Source organism: Petaurus breviceps, unplaced genomic scaffold (assembly GCF_028583685.1).
Source record: "Petaurus breviceps papuanus isolate PSGF00001 unplaced genomic scaffold, PetGlider_PUasm1.0 98, whole genome shotgun sequence".
NCBI classification, from domain to species: domain Eukaryota; kingdom Metazoa; phylum Chordata; class Mammalia; order Diprotodontia; family Petauridae; genus Petaurus; species Petaurus breviceps.
In genome coordinates, this window is record NW_027187460.1 from 5,811,598 (window position 1) to 5,826,904 (window position 15,307).

Consider the following 15,307-nt stretch of genomic DNA (forward strand, 5'->3'; position numbering starts at 1 on the left):
GAGCTAATGATTTCTGCCTTGGAGTGAGTATTGAAGAATTTTATAAGTATTTTTAAAGTTGCTATAAAAGTTTGAGACGCACTGATTGTAAGACTGTGAGGTTTACTATAATATAAGAATATGGGAAGTTTAAGGTAGAGTAGCACATGACATTTACAATCTATGTTGAAATTAAATTTAATGTTTTCAAGGTAATTTACACTATTAATTATTTTATATGATACTTTTATTGGCAGAATAAACAATCATAGTATATATGAGTTTGGGGCTCCTTTTAATTAAGAAATTTTATTAGAAAATTGTTTTCTTTGCTAAGGTACTTGTTATAAGGATTTGGGGGGGGTGGATAGATTTACATTTTTCCCCCCTTAATAGTCATATCCATATTTGCCTTCTATATTTGTCCAGTCTCACAGCCAGTAAATGTCTGGAGGCAAGTTTTGGCCTCAGGTCTTCTAGACTCCAGGTCCAGCCCTCTATCCACTGTGCCACTAAGCTGCAAGGATGATTTAGAGCCAAATTTTTTTTTTTTACTTTTTATTTTTTGGAGGAGGGAAGACAGGGCAATTGGAGTTGAGTGACTTGCCCAAGGTCACAGAGCTAGTAAATGTGTCAAGTATCAGAGTCCAAATTTGAGCTCAGGTCCTCCTGACTCCAGGGCCGGTGCTCACTGTGCTTCACTGTGCCACCTAGCTGCCCTTAGAGCCGGATTTTTGAAGACCTTGAATGCCAATCTAATGAATGTCAGATGTTTTAAAAACCCAGAATAAAGTAATGGTTGAGAACAGTGAAATAAAGAACAATAAAGGAGAACACATTTTACATTTAAATAATCCCTTTCATTAGGAATATACTTAAACTCTGTAGAACAGATATTTCCTTGTTTGTTCATGAAAATACACAACTTTCAGAATGGCCCAACAGTTTTCTGCCCTGTACATATCTCTAGCATTGAAAACAATTAGACTAAAAAGTGCCCATTGAATTACAGTCTCCTTTAAGTTAGTGATCAGTCATTTCACTGGGAGGTAATGGAAGTTCTCAGGAGAGGTGGTAATGGAGCTGGACAGTATATGTGAGTTTGAACAAACTGTAGGATATCTTAGGATAGAAGCTGGAGGATTTGAAACTAGAAAGGAGTTTGGGCCTCATTTTTCTCCTTTATAAAATAACAGGTGTAAATTGGATGATCAGTAAGTTTCTTTAAGCTCTAAACCCTATAATTCTAAACAGGTCTCTGATAAATGACCACTTAATGAAGATTTACTTTATCACACATTACAGTTCCAAAACCATAGCAAGTCATATAATTAGAAAGTTTTATCCTGTCAGGAGTTCCCTTCCCAGATTCAAAAGCAAAAAAGAAAGAAAAAAACAAAAACAAGATAATAGATTTTGTAGCAATTTTTTTTAAAAAGCGCTGTTTTGACATGGTTTGTAGTATGTAGGACACATATTATTTATGGGTATGAATATACCTTTCCTAATATTAAATTGATTCAGTAAAAACCACAATTTCAGGTGAAACAACAGTTCCACAAGAGCAGTCTTAATGAATGTGCAGTGAGAAATATGAAAATAGTAAATATCATTGACTCACAGAGAAGGTAGCACTGCTAGATATCAAGTACTAGCTCAGATCATCCATAATTTCTCTCCTAGACACTCAAAATGAACAGATGCCTCCCTTCAAACTTGTATCACACTGAAATCGCACTAAATGTCACTCACAGGCCATTTAACATATACTCCCTGGTGGTATAGTTTCCCTCCCCACCCACGTGAGATCTTTTTTATCAGACTTTGAGCTTTTTCTGGGCAAGAAACCATTCTTATTTATCATTATATCCTTCACCTTATCTAGAAATAATGTATTTACAGAGTAGCCACTCAATATTTTTTAAATGGTTGTTCTATGCACAAACTGTCAGTTCACTCAGATATTTTAGGAACCTAGCAAGCTGAAAACTTTGAGTAACAAGTAACATCTCCTAACTAAGGAAGACTGGTAACATCACTATATTCACCCTGAACTTCAGAACTTGGGAAAATCCATGGTCTGGTCCCCAACATCTGACCCAACAAGAATTTCTATAATTTGAGCATTCTAATTCTAGAAAATACTAGGGGTACCATGGAAGGTCAGAGCTAGACAGGATCTTAGAAATGGTCTTATCCAACCTCCTCATTTTGTGGAGGAGAAGAGGAAGACACAGAGAGCCAAAATAATGATTAAAGTTGCATTGTGTGTTAGCACAGCTAAGATTAAGAACTCAGATCTGCTGACTCCTTATTAGTTACTATGTCCACGTTACTATGACTGTATTAGTTTTCCTGGCTTTAAATCCTACCTACCCTTTTTCTAGTAATTTGTTGTTCAGTTATTTTAGGCATGTCTAGCTCTTCATGACCCTATTTGGAGTTTTCTTGGCAAAGATAGTGGAGTGGTTTGCCATTTCTTTCTCCAACTCATTTTACAGATAAGGAAACTAAGGCAAGCAAGGTGAAGTGACTTGCCCAGGGTCACACACATAGAGCACCAGTCAGACCTGGAGTCAGAAATCTGGCTTCAGACACTTACTAGCTGCCTGAACTATGATGGTAACCTTGTAAACCAAGAGAAGGGAGTCTATACTAGAGATGTTGTGAAGGTAGAAAAAAACATATTTGGCAGTGGATTGGATATGTGGGGTAAATGAGAGTAAAAAATTAAATGACAACACTCAGGTTGTAAACCTGGGTGACTGGGAGCATGGTTGTGCCTTCAGGGTAAGAGGGGAGTTCAGAACAGGAAAGGGATTAGAAAAGAAGACAGTTCTCTTTTGGGAATGTTGAGTTTGAGATGCATATGGAAATATTGGCAGTAGCTATTAGGCAGCTGGGATGAGATATTGGAGTGTCAGAGAGTCCACTAAGGATAGACATACAGATTGATTGATTGACTATCTCATGGGAACTGATGAGATCTCCAAGTGAGATAGTTAAAAGAGAAAAGAGAAGTGGGCCCAGGACAGAACCTTAGGGGTGGGAGTACTTGCAGTTTGGTCCAGGTGGCTTGGATAAAGATCCATTGGAGCAGGCTTACAGGTAGAAAAAAAAAATCAAGAGAGATCACTGTCATAAAAATCCACAGATCATCCCAGAGGAGAAAGTGATCAACACGTCCTGCTGTAGAAAGGATGAAGACTGAGAAAAGGCCATTAGATTTGGCAATTAAGAGCACTGATAACCTTAAAGTAGCAATTTTAGGTGAATGAAGAGATCAAAAGCCAGACTGCAGAGAGTTTAGAAGATGACAGAAGAGTATTGAGTAAGTGTAAATGGCTTAAATTTTCAAAGAGTTTTCCCAAAAGGGGGAGGAGAGATATAGGACATCATATAGTGATCAAGATGCAATTTAAGTGAGGGATTTTTAATGATGGGGAAGATATTGGCATATTTTTAGACAACAGGAAGGAAGCTAATAGAAAAAGACTGCTCTTTAGAAAGAAAGTAGATGGCAGTGGGGGAAATACGCTGGACAAGATGGTGAGGTATGGGATCAAGGATGCATATAGAGAAGGTTGAATTTAGCAAAAAGAAGAGTCACTTCTTTATCAGCAACTAGAAAGAATCTCCTGATAATGGGGGAAGATGCCAAAGATTTATGAGATGAGAAGGGGAAAAGAAGCAGTCCTCTACAAATAGACTTTATTTTTTTTTAGTGAAGTAAAAGACTAAGTCTTCAACTGAAAGGGCAGGGGAACCACAGGAGGCTTAAGGGGAGACAAGAAAATTTCAAAAAGGGCAATATAGTGAGTTTAGGGAAGAGTAGAAAGATTTTCTTTTCTAATATTAATAATAGATTTACACTATATGTGAACTATAGGTATAGCAACATAATGGAGCAAAGAAAATCTGTGGAGTTGAATTCATAACTGGGCCCTCATTGGTCCAAAGTTTTGAGTACTATTTTGCAAAATCTTGTTTAGTTTGAAAAGAAGGAAGTATGAAAAATTGTGTTGTACATATGACCTGTATCGAATTGATTACCATGTCAGGGAAGGGGGCAGAGAGAAGAGTGGGAGGGAGAGAATTTGGAACTCAAAATTTTGTTTTAATGTTAAAAATTGTTCTTGCATGTAATTTGGAAAAAATAAAATAGCATAAAAAAATTTTTAAAACAGCAATAACTGTGCGTTACTGCCTTTTCCCCCTAGTAACAATGCGTCAGTTTGACCACCCGCATATTGTGAAGTTGATTGGAGTTATAACAGAAAACCCTGTCTGGATAATTATGGAGCTCTGCACACTAGGGGAGGTACTATAAATTTTCTAATGTTACCTTCAACTCATTTTGAGTGTTCTATAAACAATCTCAGTAGTAACTCATTCAGTAAGTAAACTAACTGTATTTAAGTGAAACAGTCCAAATTGATGTTTTATTTATGGTTATTATTCTCACTGGATACTCAGTCTGGCCTCTATATGCTGTTATAATGAGACAGTAAATAGAATTCTATTTAAGTAACAGTTGTCTTCCCTACTAGATTTTTTTATCCAAACTATTTACATATAACTAAATATAAAACTTGAAATTTAGGTTCCTTTTTCCTGGCCCCCATTTTATTGCTGCTGTGTAAACCATGACTCAAATCTAGAGGGGAAAAACTTGAGGAAAATAAATTAAACCAATATAACTGAGAATGGAGAAATTGTATAGCATTTATGTGTAAATTAAATCGATTCTCGTTCCCTTTGGCAACACTTTTACCATATAAGGACAAGGTATCAGTTGTTATACTACTGTTCCCTTTGAAAATTTGAGCAAACAAATAGAATAAAGTGTTTTGAAAAGCTTTTGAAGTCTCTATAAATGCCAAGTATTATATTAGCCTTAAGTAGGGTAAAATGTTTTATCCTGCTTCTTTGATAAGATTATTTTTAGTGATAATTTTCCAGCTAACCAACCTGTTTGAAAGATCAGAATTTCTTTGATTTTATCCATTTTTTGATAGAAGTCTTACTAAAATATATTACATTGCCCTATTTTTTTAATAAACAAGTTCCAAAAAAAGAATGTAATCTTTCCTTAATAACGGATCATCATGACCATCATTGGTTTTTTGGTACTCTCCTGTTTTACTGTCTGTCAGTTGTCATTACTGTGGTCAGAGTGCCTACCCTTTGAAACCCTTCTCCCCTTCTAATTTGCTTCTAATATAGTGTCTTCTGAGACAATAATTTGGGTCATTGGAATTTTATTTAAATGAAGTTTCAGTAAACTCCAAATTATGAGGCAGAGGATTTTCTTGAGGAATAATGAGATTAGTTTGGTTTCCTTACAGTTATTTTGCATCACTGAAGCTTTTCTTCTTTTCCCTTAGGTTGTACTTGGGTGCAACCTTGCTAGAAGTCACACCTTCTCAAAAGTGTGTTCTTAATACATAGTAGGAAAGAAAATATTTTATTTGTACATCCCTGCTTTACAAAGAAATAGTTCTTTTGACTTAGAAACACATGTCACCTCATATTAGTTTGCTCAGAATTCTCTGCAAATGTATTGTAGATCTAATCCACATTCTACATGATGGGAAAACAGATGAATTTGACAATTTTAATGACAGTAATTACTCTTCCACCTGAATCTTACTGTGATATTTCATTGTGATGTAGAATTGACCATGGGTTTTTGTTCCATGAGCGTAACTCTGGCGAGCCTGTCAACTTGAAAGGGCTTTAAGGATACACTCGGGAACTCATGGTATATGTCTTTTAGTGCAACGACCATCCTTGATAAGCTTAGAGAGGCTTATCACCATAAATCTGGCTACTGGGGAATGAATATTTTTTAGCCATAGCAACTCATAAAGACAGCCTTCATATTTGTTAAAGGAACTGTTAATATAAATATATATATATATATATATATATATATATATATATATATATATATATTAATGGAGGGAGAACCCCACCAATGAAATCATGAATTCTTCAAGTATTAAAGTCATAGTAGCAACTCCAGAGAGAGTTAACCCTGGAAACACACACACACAAAACAAATCACTTAGGTTTTATTTCTACATCCAGAAGTACTAGTTGAGATGTCAAATTTGTATGACTTGTACGTTCACATTTTTCTCCACCTTTTTTAGTTTGACATTATTTGTCAGTGCCTGTATCTAGAACTATGTTGCTTCACTCAAACTATATTCCTCCTTTTTTTGTCTCTGCATTTTTTATTTATCAGTATAATTTCACTTGAATATAACAGTATAATTTCACTTGAATATATATTATATAATAATATAATATATATCTTTTTTAAGAGGAAAAATCACAACATGTTCTGAAATCGTATAAAATGCCATTAAACTTGTGTTACATTGATGAATGTGGCCATTTAGACTGTAGACTTCTCTTCTTGGTTGTTTCTGATAATTGTCTCTTATTTCTTTGTTCTTATGATTACTCTGAAAGCTGAGATCATTTTTGCAAGTGAGAAAATACAGCTTGGATTTGGCATCTTTGATTCTATATGCTTACCAGCTTAGTACAGCCCTTGCCTACCTAGAAAGTAAAAGATTTGTGCATAGGTAAGAGAAACATAAAAAACCCTTGAATTTGTGTAACTTTTGGTGATTTTGTTCTCTTTTTAAGTAATAATGAATGATATATTCACTTTTAAATGTGATAAAATAGATTCACTTTAAATGTTTAAAGAAAAAAAGAATTACTGGAAATGAGTATCATTTTTTTTTTCCCTTAAGATTTGTATCCTTGGGGCGGCCAGGTAGCACAGCAAGTAAGAGCACCGGCCCCAGTGTTGGGATAACCTGGGGATTGAAGCGGGGCTCAGACACTTAGCACCCACCCAGAAACACCTGGCTGTGTGGTTAACCTTGAGCAAGTTACTTAACCCCAATTGCTTAGGGGCAGCCAGGTGGCTCAGCGAGTAAGAGCACTGGCCCCAGTGTTGGGATGACCTGGGGATCGAATCCGGGCTCAGATACTTTAGCACCACACCCAAAAATAACTGGCCATGTAACCTTGAGCAAGTTATTTAACCCCAATTGCTTAAAAAAAAAAAAAAAAAGATTTGTATCCTCACTTTAACATGCTCTCTGTGACTGAAATGTAGCTATACTGGTTTAGATATTTATTTGGGGCTTATTCACATGGAGTAAAAAGCATTCCATGTGAATTGTGTATTACTCTGTACAAAGATAAACATACTAGAGACTTAAATGTATATTATCTCGGAAGAGTAAAACAAAATCCACTGTGTTAAGGGTGACATCTGCTGGGATTATGCTGAATTTGTATTCTGGAGCTCTTTGTAATATAAATTGAAGTTAATTCTTTTAATATTTAGTTAACAAAGTCATAGTTATTTTTCATTTCCTAATGGAGTTAAGTATTTACTGGGAATGGGGAACCTGAAGAGGGAGGGAGATGTTGGGTTTAAGCCTCAAACCTTTTAGCAGTTCAGCCATTTGAAGTCTATTCAGATACTAACTAGTGTGAGAAAGCCTTTTAATTTAAAGAAAAATATTTAGGTTTTAAAAAAAAAAGTAAAATCAGGAACTAATTATTTAATTTTGTCCAATAGCTACCATAAATGGTAATGTAGAGTTGGGGTTCCTAATAAATCAAATTTATGTTGTGCTTTATTATTTAATTTTTTCTTCATGAGAACCTTATAAAATAGTTGTCGTGGGGATTATTATTTCTATTTTACAGATAAAAAAAACTAAAGTTTAGATAAAGGTGAAATAACTGACTTAACAAAAATTGATGGCTCCTAGCCAGTGCTTTTCTCACTACACCAGAAAACCTACTTTCTAAGAAGAAAGATGTTGTCATTGTCTATTAACTGTATGCATAGAATTTTTGTCATTCTGCAAGACGAATTTTAGAAGCCAATTTGTATAAATTGCTAAGAAGTTGCTAAAAGCTTATGTGTTGTATAAAATTGAATATGCATTACATGTTTTTTTTAAAATGCTTACATTGTTTATTCTATCATATATAGTGAGAGGCATAAATATCACATTATATAGACGTTATATAGAGGTACAAAATAGAAAAGGTATAAGTGTTGGAGTCATAAGACCTAGCTTTAAAACCTTAGTGTTGTTATTTACAACCTGTATGACCTTGGTCAATTCAACCAATCCCTTTGAGCCTCAATTTCTTCATCTGGAAAATGAAGCAGTTGAAGTAAATTACCTCAAAAAAATCCTTTTTTGTATCTATTTTTAAATATGTATAGGTATAGGCCAAATCTTCATTTTTCTTATGGTATAACTTATCACCCCAAATCTTTCTTCTCAGGGACATTGCTGCTAGAAATGTGCTGGTATCTTCAACTGACTGTGTAAAATTAGGAGACTTTGGTTTGTCTCGATATATGGAAGATAGTACTTATTACAAAGGTAAGAAATGAGACCATATATGAACTCTAGTTTTTTTTAATAGTTTTGTATATTTAATTTGATGCTACTAGTAAACAAAGAGCAAAAAAATCATTTTTTAAAAGGAAAATGTGTTTATGCGTACATATTTTTTTGACATACCTAAATGTGATAATGTCTTTTAAAACAGTTTGACACATTGTTTTAAATTAATAAGAACCTTAAAATCACCATGGAAAATGGGAGGAAATAAGAGGAGTTAAAAGTATGTCCTGAGCCTTTATGAAGTTATTCTCACAACAAGATGTGCTACACTATTGCTATTGATTAATCCACTCTTTAACCACAACTTGGCCCACTAGTGTTTTTCAAGTATTAGCACACAAAATTTCCTCATTATTGAAGTTTCTCTGTTTTCAAGTTATTCTTGAAATGTTATTTGGGCGTTGAGTTGACTAATTTAAATTTTCCAGACTGTACATAAGAAAAGTCCCCACAATACTCAGTTTTGTGCAGAGGCCAGCTTGATTCACTTGGGATCTTGAAAGTGAACTCAGAGGTCGTTGAGTTTATTCTTTCCCTGAACTATTTACTCCCTTTACAGTATCCCTGCTCACAAGTGATCATCATTCAGTTTCTACTTCAGCTCTTCCAATGCCTGAGAACTGCCTGCCACATCAGGCCAGCTTCATTCTGGATCAAATTTAATTGTTAGGAAGTCATTGACAATATTGAGCCAAAATCTTTCTCCTTACACATTTCACCATGTGTCTAGTCAAACTGTGGGACAAACAGTATCCCTTCATGCTTAGCAATTTATAGAGAAACAATAATGCTAGTGCTAATTGCACGCTGGTAGCGTATTCATCTGAACAAAAACCATAGTTCCCAAATCTGTCTCATACAAATGCAGAGTTCAGTTTTTGGTCTTAGAGTACTTCCTTCCCCCACCCCATCTTTATTGCATTGCACAGAGTTTACACTTTGTCCCATGGCTGGGGCTCCACTTTGTCATTTGGACAAATACACCATTCTTTGTGATTCTTGTCACAGTTGCAAAAACAGCGCCACAGAACACAAAAAAAAAGGCCATGGAGGAAGTCAGGGGTAATGAATTTCAGAACCTAGGGTGGCATGAGTTGGAAACAGCTTAGGCAAAAGGGAAGAATAGAAAACTTTGTATTTATTCCTCGCACTGACTAAGGTGCCTGCCAACCCTGAGATAGAGATGGCAGGAGTTTGCTGGTTACCAGGAGTTCCCAGTACCAATGAAATCAGTGCCAAGTTAAAACAAAGTGGCAGAGTAGATTAGGAAGATGCTGTTGGAACTATGTAAATGGTAAAGATAGAACAAAATGTATCTGTAATAGGAGAGCGTAGGAGGGTGAGAAAGTATCACCACTGTTACATGTCTAAGAAATAGGGGAGTGCTAATAAAATTTTTTCCCAAAGCATCTGTTACCTGGTCCTCTTATAGCAATTTTATGTTTAAGTTGAATAAGATGTTCCTAGGATGGAGGAATCAGGGAATATGGTAGACGTGACCAGAAAAGACAAATTTCAGAATAATGGCTAATAAGATAATTATTCAGATACAAATATGAAAGATGTTCAGAAAAAATAAATCAGGGAAAATATTTCTCCCAACAAGGTTAGTGTTTTAAATATGATCATTTTGTATAATAACTGATAAGTTTTCAGTTTTTCCATTAATAAAGTTCTGTTATAGCAGTGTGGCTTACACTCAGCCTAATATAGGAGTAATGTCAGCATCTACCTCCCAGGGTTATTGTGAGGTAGGTATTGACACTGACAAATGAGATAATAATTTTAAAGCATTAGCACAGTGCCTGACACATAGTAATTGCTATATAAATGTTAATCATAAGTTTTTTTCACAGTGACAGTAAAATGATTACCTTCATTTCTAGTTTTAGCTCATGGAATTATCTTCCTTACTTCATAGTTATCCTTTATTATATCCTAATTTACAATTATCATACCTATACTTTATAATAACATATTATAAAGGCAGATATTGTCATATCCTGTGTAAAATGCAAACTTCAAAGACATTATTATCAGAAGGGAAGAATGGAAAATCAACCCATGAGGTATGGGATACTGTAAAAAATGAATATCTGACAATACAACACAAATAAATTCTATGAGGAAGAATAGGAAGACTTTTCTACAGAGGACAATGGGACTGCACATCACCCTAATCCGACTTCAAAAAGATGTGTGCAGAGGATAGAAACATAACTAAGAACAAATGCAAAAGACTCTTTTTTACTAGTCCTGTAAGAGTATCAGTTTCTTAGTCAACAACCATTTCTTTGGCACCTGCTATGTGCCAGGTACTATACTAAGCTCTAGGAATGCAAAAAAAAAAAAAAAAAAAAAAAAGGCAAAAAATAGTTCCAGCCCTCAAGGTGCTCAAAGCCTAATGGGGGAGATAACATGACATGTAAACAACAGTGTATAGGCTAGGAGGGGTGGAACCTGCAGCCTCGAAGCCACATGTGGCCTTTTAGATCCTCAAGTGTGGCCTTTTGACTGCATCTAAAAAGGATTTGTTCTGTAAAACTTGGACTCGGTCAAAAGACTGTACTTGAGGAAAGAGAAGGCCACATGTGGTCTTGAGCCTACAGGTTCCCAAGCTCTGGCATACCTGATGCCATCCTTAATGACTTACTCTCCTAGCACATCTAACCTGGTGCCAAGTCTTGCCTTCATATCTCATATCCATCATTTCAGCTCACTCTGCCCTTACCCTGGCAGGTCCCATTCACCTTACACCTGGCCTATTACAGTATCCTTTAGATTTATCTCCCTGTCTTGTGTCTCTCTCCCTGCTCCAGTCACTTCCTCCACAAAACTTTAAAAGGGACTTTCCTAAGGCTATCCACATCTACAGAGACAGAACTACAGAGTCTGAATGGAGATCGAAGTAAACTACTTGCTCTCTTTCTTTTGTGTTTTGTTTTGTTTCATCCCTTCTTTCTCATTGTTCACTCCATTGGTTATAATCCTTCTTTACAACTTGACTAATGTTCAATGTGAAAGTATTTGTGGAACCTATATTTGATTGCATACTGCCATGAGTGGGAGGAGGGAAAAGAGGGAGGGGAAGAAAATTTGAAACTCAAGGGATTGTGGAACTGAATGTTGTAAACTAAAAGTAAATAAATAAATTTAAATTTTAAAAAAGGGGGACTTTCCTAAAGTGCACACCTGACCATATTTTGGGAAGTATGTTTTTGGAGGTGGTTGAGTTTCATTCCACATAATGGACAAACATAGCTTTCTTCTTTCAGACAAGTATGAATCTGCAAATGTAACTGTTAAAGTTGAGGGACATTTGACTTAGACTTTGGACACACTCAATAGCAAGTACCCTTGCTAATAAAATCCTTTCTCCCTGTTACTTCTGGAATCAAATAGAAAGTTCTTTGTGTGTCCTTTAAAGCCCCTTACACTGTGGATTCTTACTACCAGTCTAGCCTTCTTACAAATAACTGTTTTTCATGCATTTTACAGTCTAACTATAATCCCTACTTTTTGTTTCTCATAAATGGCTTAACACATTTATCTCAGTGCCATTGCACTGATTGTTCCCCTTGCCTGAAATGCTCTCCCTCCCAATCTCCAAATGTCTTAGCTTTCCTGGCTTCCTTGGAGACTCAGCTCATGTGCTGTCTTCTACAGGACACCTTTTTTTGGTCCCACTAGCTATTACTCCCTTGTATAAATCTATTTATATACATATTGTCTCCCCCATTAGAATGTAAGCTTCTTTAGGGCTGGGGCAATTTTTGCTTTTTTTCTTGGTGTTCTTAGGATTTCACATAGTTTTTGATATATACTAAGCCCTTCATAAATGTTTGTTGGGCAGGTTATTGGTTGATGAGGATAGAGATGATATTCCTTCCACATCACTACTTCCCCTTCCCTTCCCTCTTGTTCAGGCATAGGTCAAAGTATATAATCAACAAATGTGACTCAGTTCAAGTATACCCAGCCAATAATTCAGGATATACTAATTAGTGTTAAAGCCTTGCGTGTTAAATCACCCAGTCAGTTGCTCCCACTATGCCCCATCTCTCCATATTTTGCCTCTTTTTCCACAGGGGACTGAAGCATATGCTATCACTGCTCTACATAGACTTCTCATTCAGAATGCTCTTCCTGTATACAAAGAGATGGGAGGGACCTCAGTAAACTTGGGGCTTCGAGGCAATTAAATATATGGCTCTGTATCCTGAGAGGAGCCAAGAGCCAATTGATACAGTGGGTTTTTAAATTTTTACTGACAGTAATTCTGTCTAGAGAAGAGCCATTTAAACTGAACAACTGTATTTCACTATCATTGGTTTCATTCATAATCCTGTATATTTTTTTTTATGCTTTTAAAAACATTCTGGGGAGGCATCCACCAGACTGCCAGAGGGGGTCAGTGGCACCAAAAAAGGTTAAGAATGCCTGGTCTAGAGGGAATTTTAATATTCTCAGGCATGCATAACAGGAAGTTTTTCTTTAAAAAAAAAAATCTCTTTCTTATAGCTTCTAAAGGAAAATTACCTATTAAATGGATGGCTCCAGAGTCAATCAACTTTAGACGTTTTACCTCAGCTAGTGACGTGTGGATGTTTGGTAAGTGTTTGTTTACCGTCGATCTTTTTAAGCATATTTGTATCGAAGGAACCAACTATTACTACTTTTAGTCTATGCTCATTGAGTTATTCCTACTTCCTTGATTTTTGACATGCCAGAACAGAATTTATTAGCTGTTTTCTTTGCATATATTCTCAAATATGTTGTTTTAGATAGTTTTACTTATTCCTAAAAGTACAAATTGATTTTTAAATTGTGTAGATTTTATTTTATTTTTCTTCTTTTTTCTGACAGCTGGTATTTTAGTAATCACTGATTGCTTTTAGTAATAGTAAGATTAGAGGTAAAGAAGTGTTTTTAAATAAGATATCTGGTGAATAAGGCACTGATTTTTACTAAAAACCCTTCATTTTGGAATTTGACTAACAGGTCATAATTGGATTTGGGAATCTATAATTATGACATTTTACTCTGCTTCACTAAAAAATATTCAGGCATATCTCACCTAAGATAATAAATATAATGGCTAGCACTTATATGGTATTTTGAGGTTTGCAAAGGGGATGAAGTGATGGGGTGAAGCAGAAGGTAAGTACAAATCTGATCTCATTTGATCTTCACAACAACCCTGAGAAGTAGGTGTTATATTTGTCTTCATTTTACAGATGAGGCAACTGAGGTAAACAGAGGTTAAATGACTTTTACAGCTAGTATCTGAAGCAAGATTCAAATTCAGGCCTTCCTGTCTTAAAGTCTCATGACCTATCCACTATGCCCCCTAGCTACTTATAAAATATCTTAGAAAAAATAGCATTATAAAGGCAGTTATGAACATAAAGTATATAATGATCATTTTCATCTTAAGTTGTTATCTAAATATTAAACTGCATTTTGGGGGGGAAACTATGTGTAGAATATCTACATTTAACTTGTTTTGCTGTGCCATCCTGTATACCCACTTCAGTCATTAGTGTATAGTCCATCTTTTTTTAGGATCAAATTCATACTTCAGAGGTTTTGTATACTTGATTTAAGTAGAAATGTAAGAGAATAAAATTATACTTTGGGGGGAAAACAGTATTGGGGACAAATGGAGGGAAATATAAACTTAAGTCTCATAACTTAAAATATAGATTAATTAAATAATCTAATAAAATGAGTTAGTGATAGACTGGACAACAAAAACCTCCACCATCTTTTGCTTACAAGAAACACTTTTTAAAGGGGCAGCTGGGTGGCACAGTGAATAGAGCACTGGCCTTGGAGTCAGGAGGACCTGAGTTTAAATCTGGCCTCAGACTCTTGACACAATTACTAGCCGTGTGACTTTGGGCAAGTCACTTAACCCCAATTGCCCTCCAAAAAGCCAAAAAAAAAGAAGAAACACTTTTTAAAGACAAAGACATGCACAAAATAAAAATGAAGGAAGGCCTGGGGACAAAAATTACTATGCATCAGGTGAATAAAAAAAAAAAACCAGAAGTTGCAATCATGTTGTGAGACAAATCAAAAATAAATATTCAAAAACAAAAATAGATAAAGGAAGAAACAATATTGTGCTGAAAGGAACCATACTATCTGGGCATATGATAAAACCCACTCCAACATCTTTTTTCTTTTTTCTGTTCAAAAAATACCTGGGAGCTTTTATTTCCTTTTGCTGCAACTTTCTTCTTCTTGTTTCATTTCTAGCAAGAATGTCAAGATCAATATGATTCAGCTCCTCCAGCAGTGTTTCCATGTGCTAGTGATTGGACGAGGATTTCATATGTAGAGTATTAACATTCAGACTGCATTCAGTCGAAAGCTTTAAAAACTGTGATTCTTAACGTCTGCTCCCTTACCTTCTGCTTCGCCCCTGTCAATGGCAAACCAGAAGGGGGATACAGCACTGAGGGCCATTGTTTTTAAAATGCATTCTTGTTTCTTTGGTTGGCTATGGCCAAAAAATTTTCATCTACAGGTGTCCAGCCTACTAGTGAGGCTCTTCTTTATCATTAGCTGGGTTGGTTCTCAGAAAACAATCAGTCTGTTACTGGGTCCATACTGGAAGCCTGTCCAGCAGAAAACCTGTCCCAGTTTGTACTCTGCTGACTTAGCCTTGGAGAACCCAGTGGAGCAAGACTTTGTGAAAGATATAGGCCTGCCATGTGTCATGTGCTTAATAAATGCTTGTTGATTGATTGATGTTCCCTCTTGATTCTTGTCTTCCTCAGCCTAAACATACCCATTTAACCCATCCTCATTGCCTTCTTCTGCAGGTTCTCTCAACTAAGCAATTTCTTTCCTAA

General features: G+C 35.7%; 1 protein-coding gene across 8 annotated transcripts in view; it reads left to right on the forward strand.

Moving 5' to 3' along the window:
• Positions 1–15,307, forward strand: part of PTK2 (protein tyrosine kinase 2) — a 439,876-nt gene that overhangs the window by 335,564 nt on the left and 89,005 nt on the right. For all 8 annotated transcript variants that reach the window (XM_069081220.1, XM_069081223.1, XM_069081221.1 and 5 more), the window contains 4 exons: positions 4,200–4,300; positions 6,463–6,578; positions 8,320–8,420; positions 12,966–13,055. In XM_069081220.1, the coding sequence (XP_068937321.1) occupies positions 4,200–4,300; positions 6,463–6,578; positions 8,320–8,420; positions 12,966–13,055 (408 nt within the window). The remainder of the gene's footprint in view (positions 1–4,199; positions 4,301–6,462; positions 6,579–8,319; positions 8,421–12,965; positions 13,056–15,307) is intronic.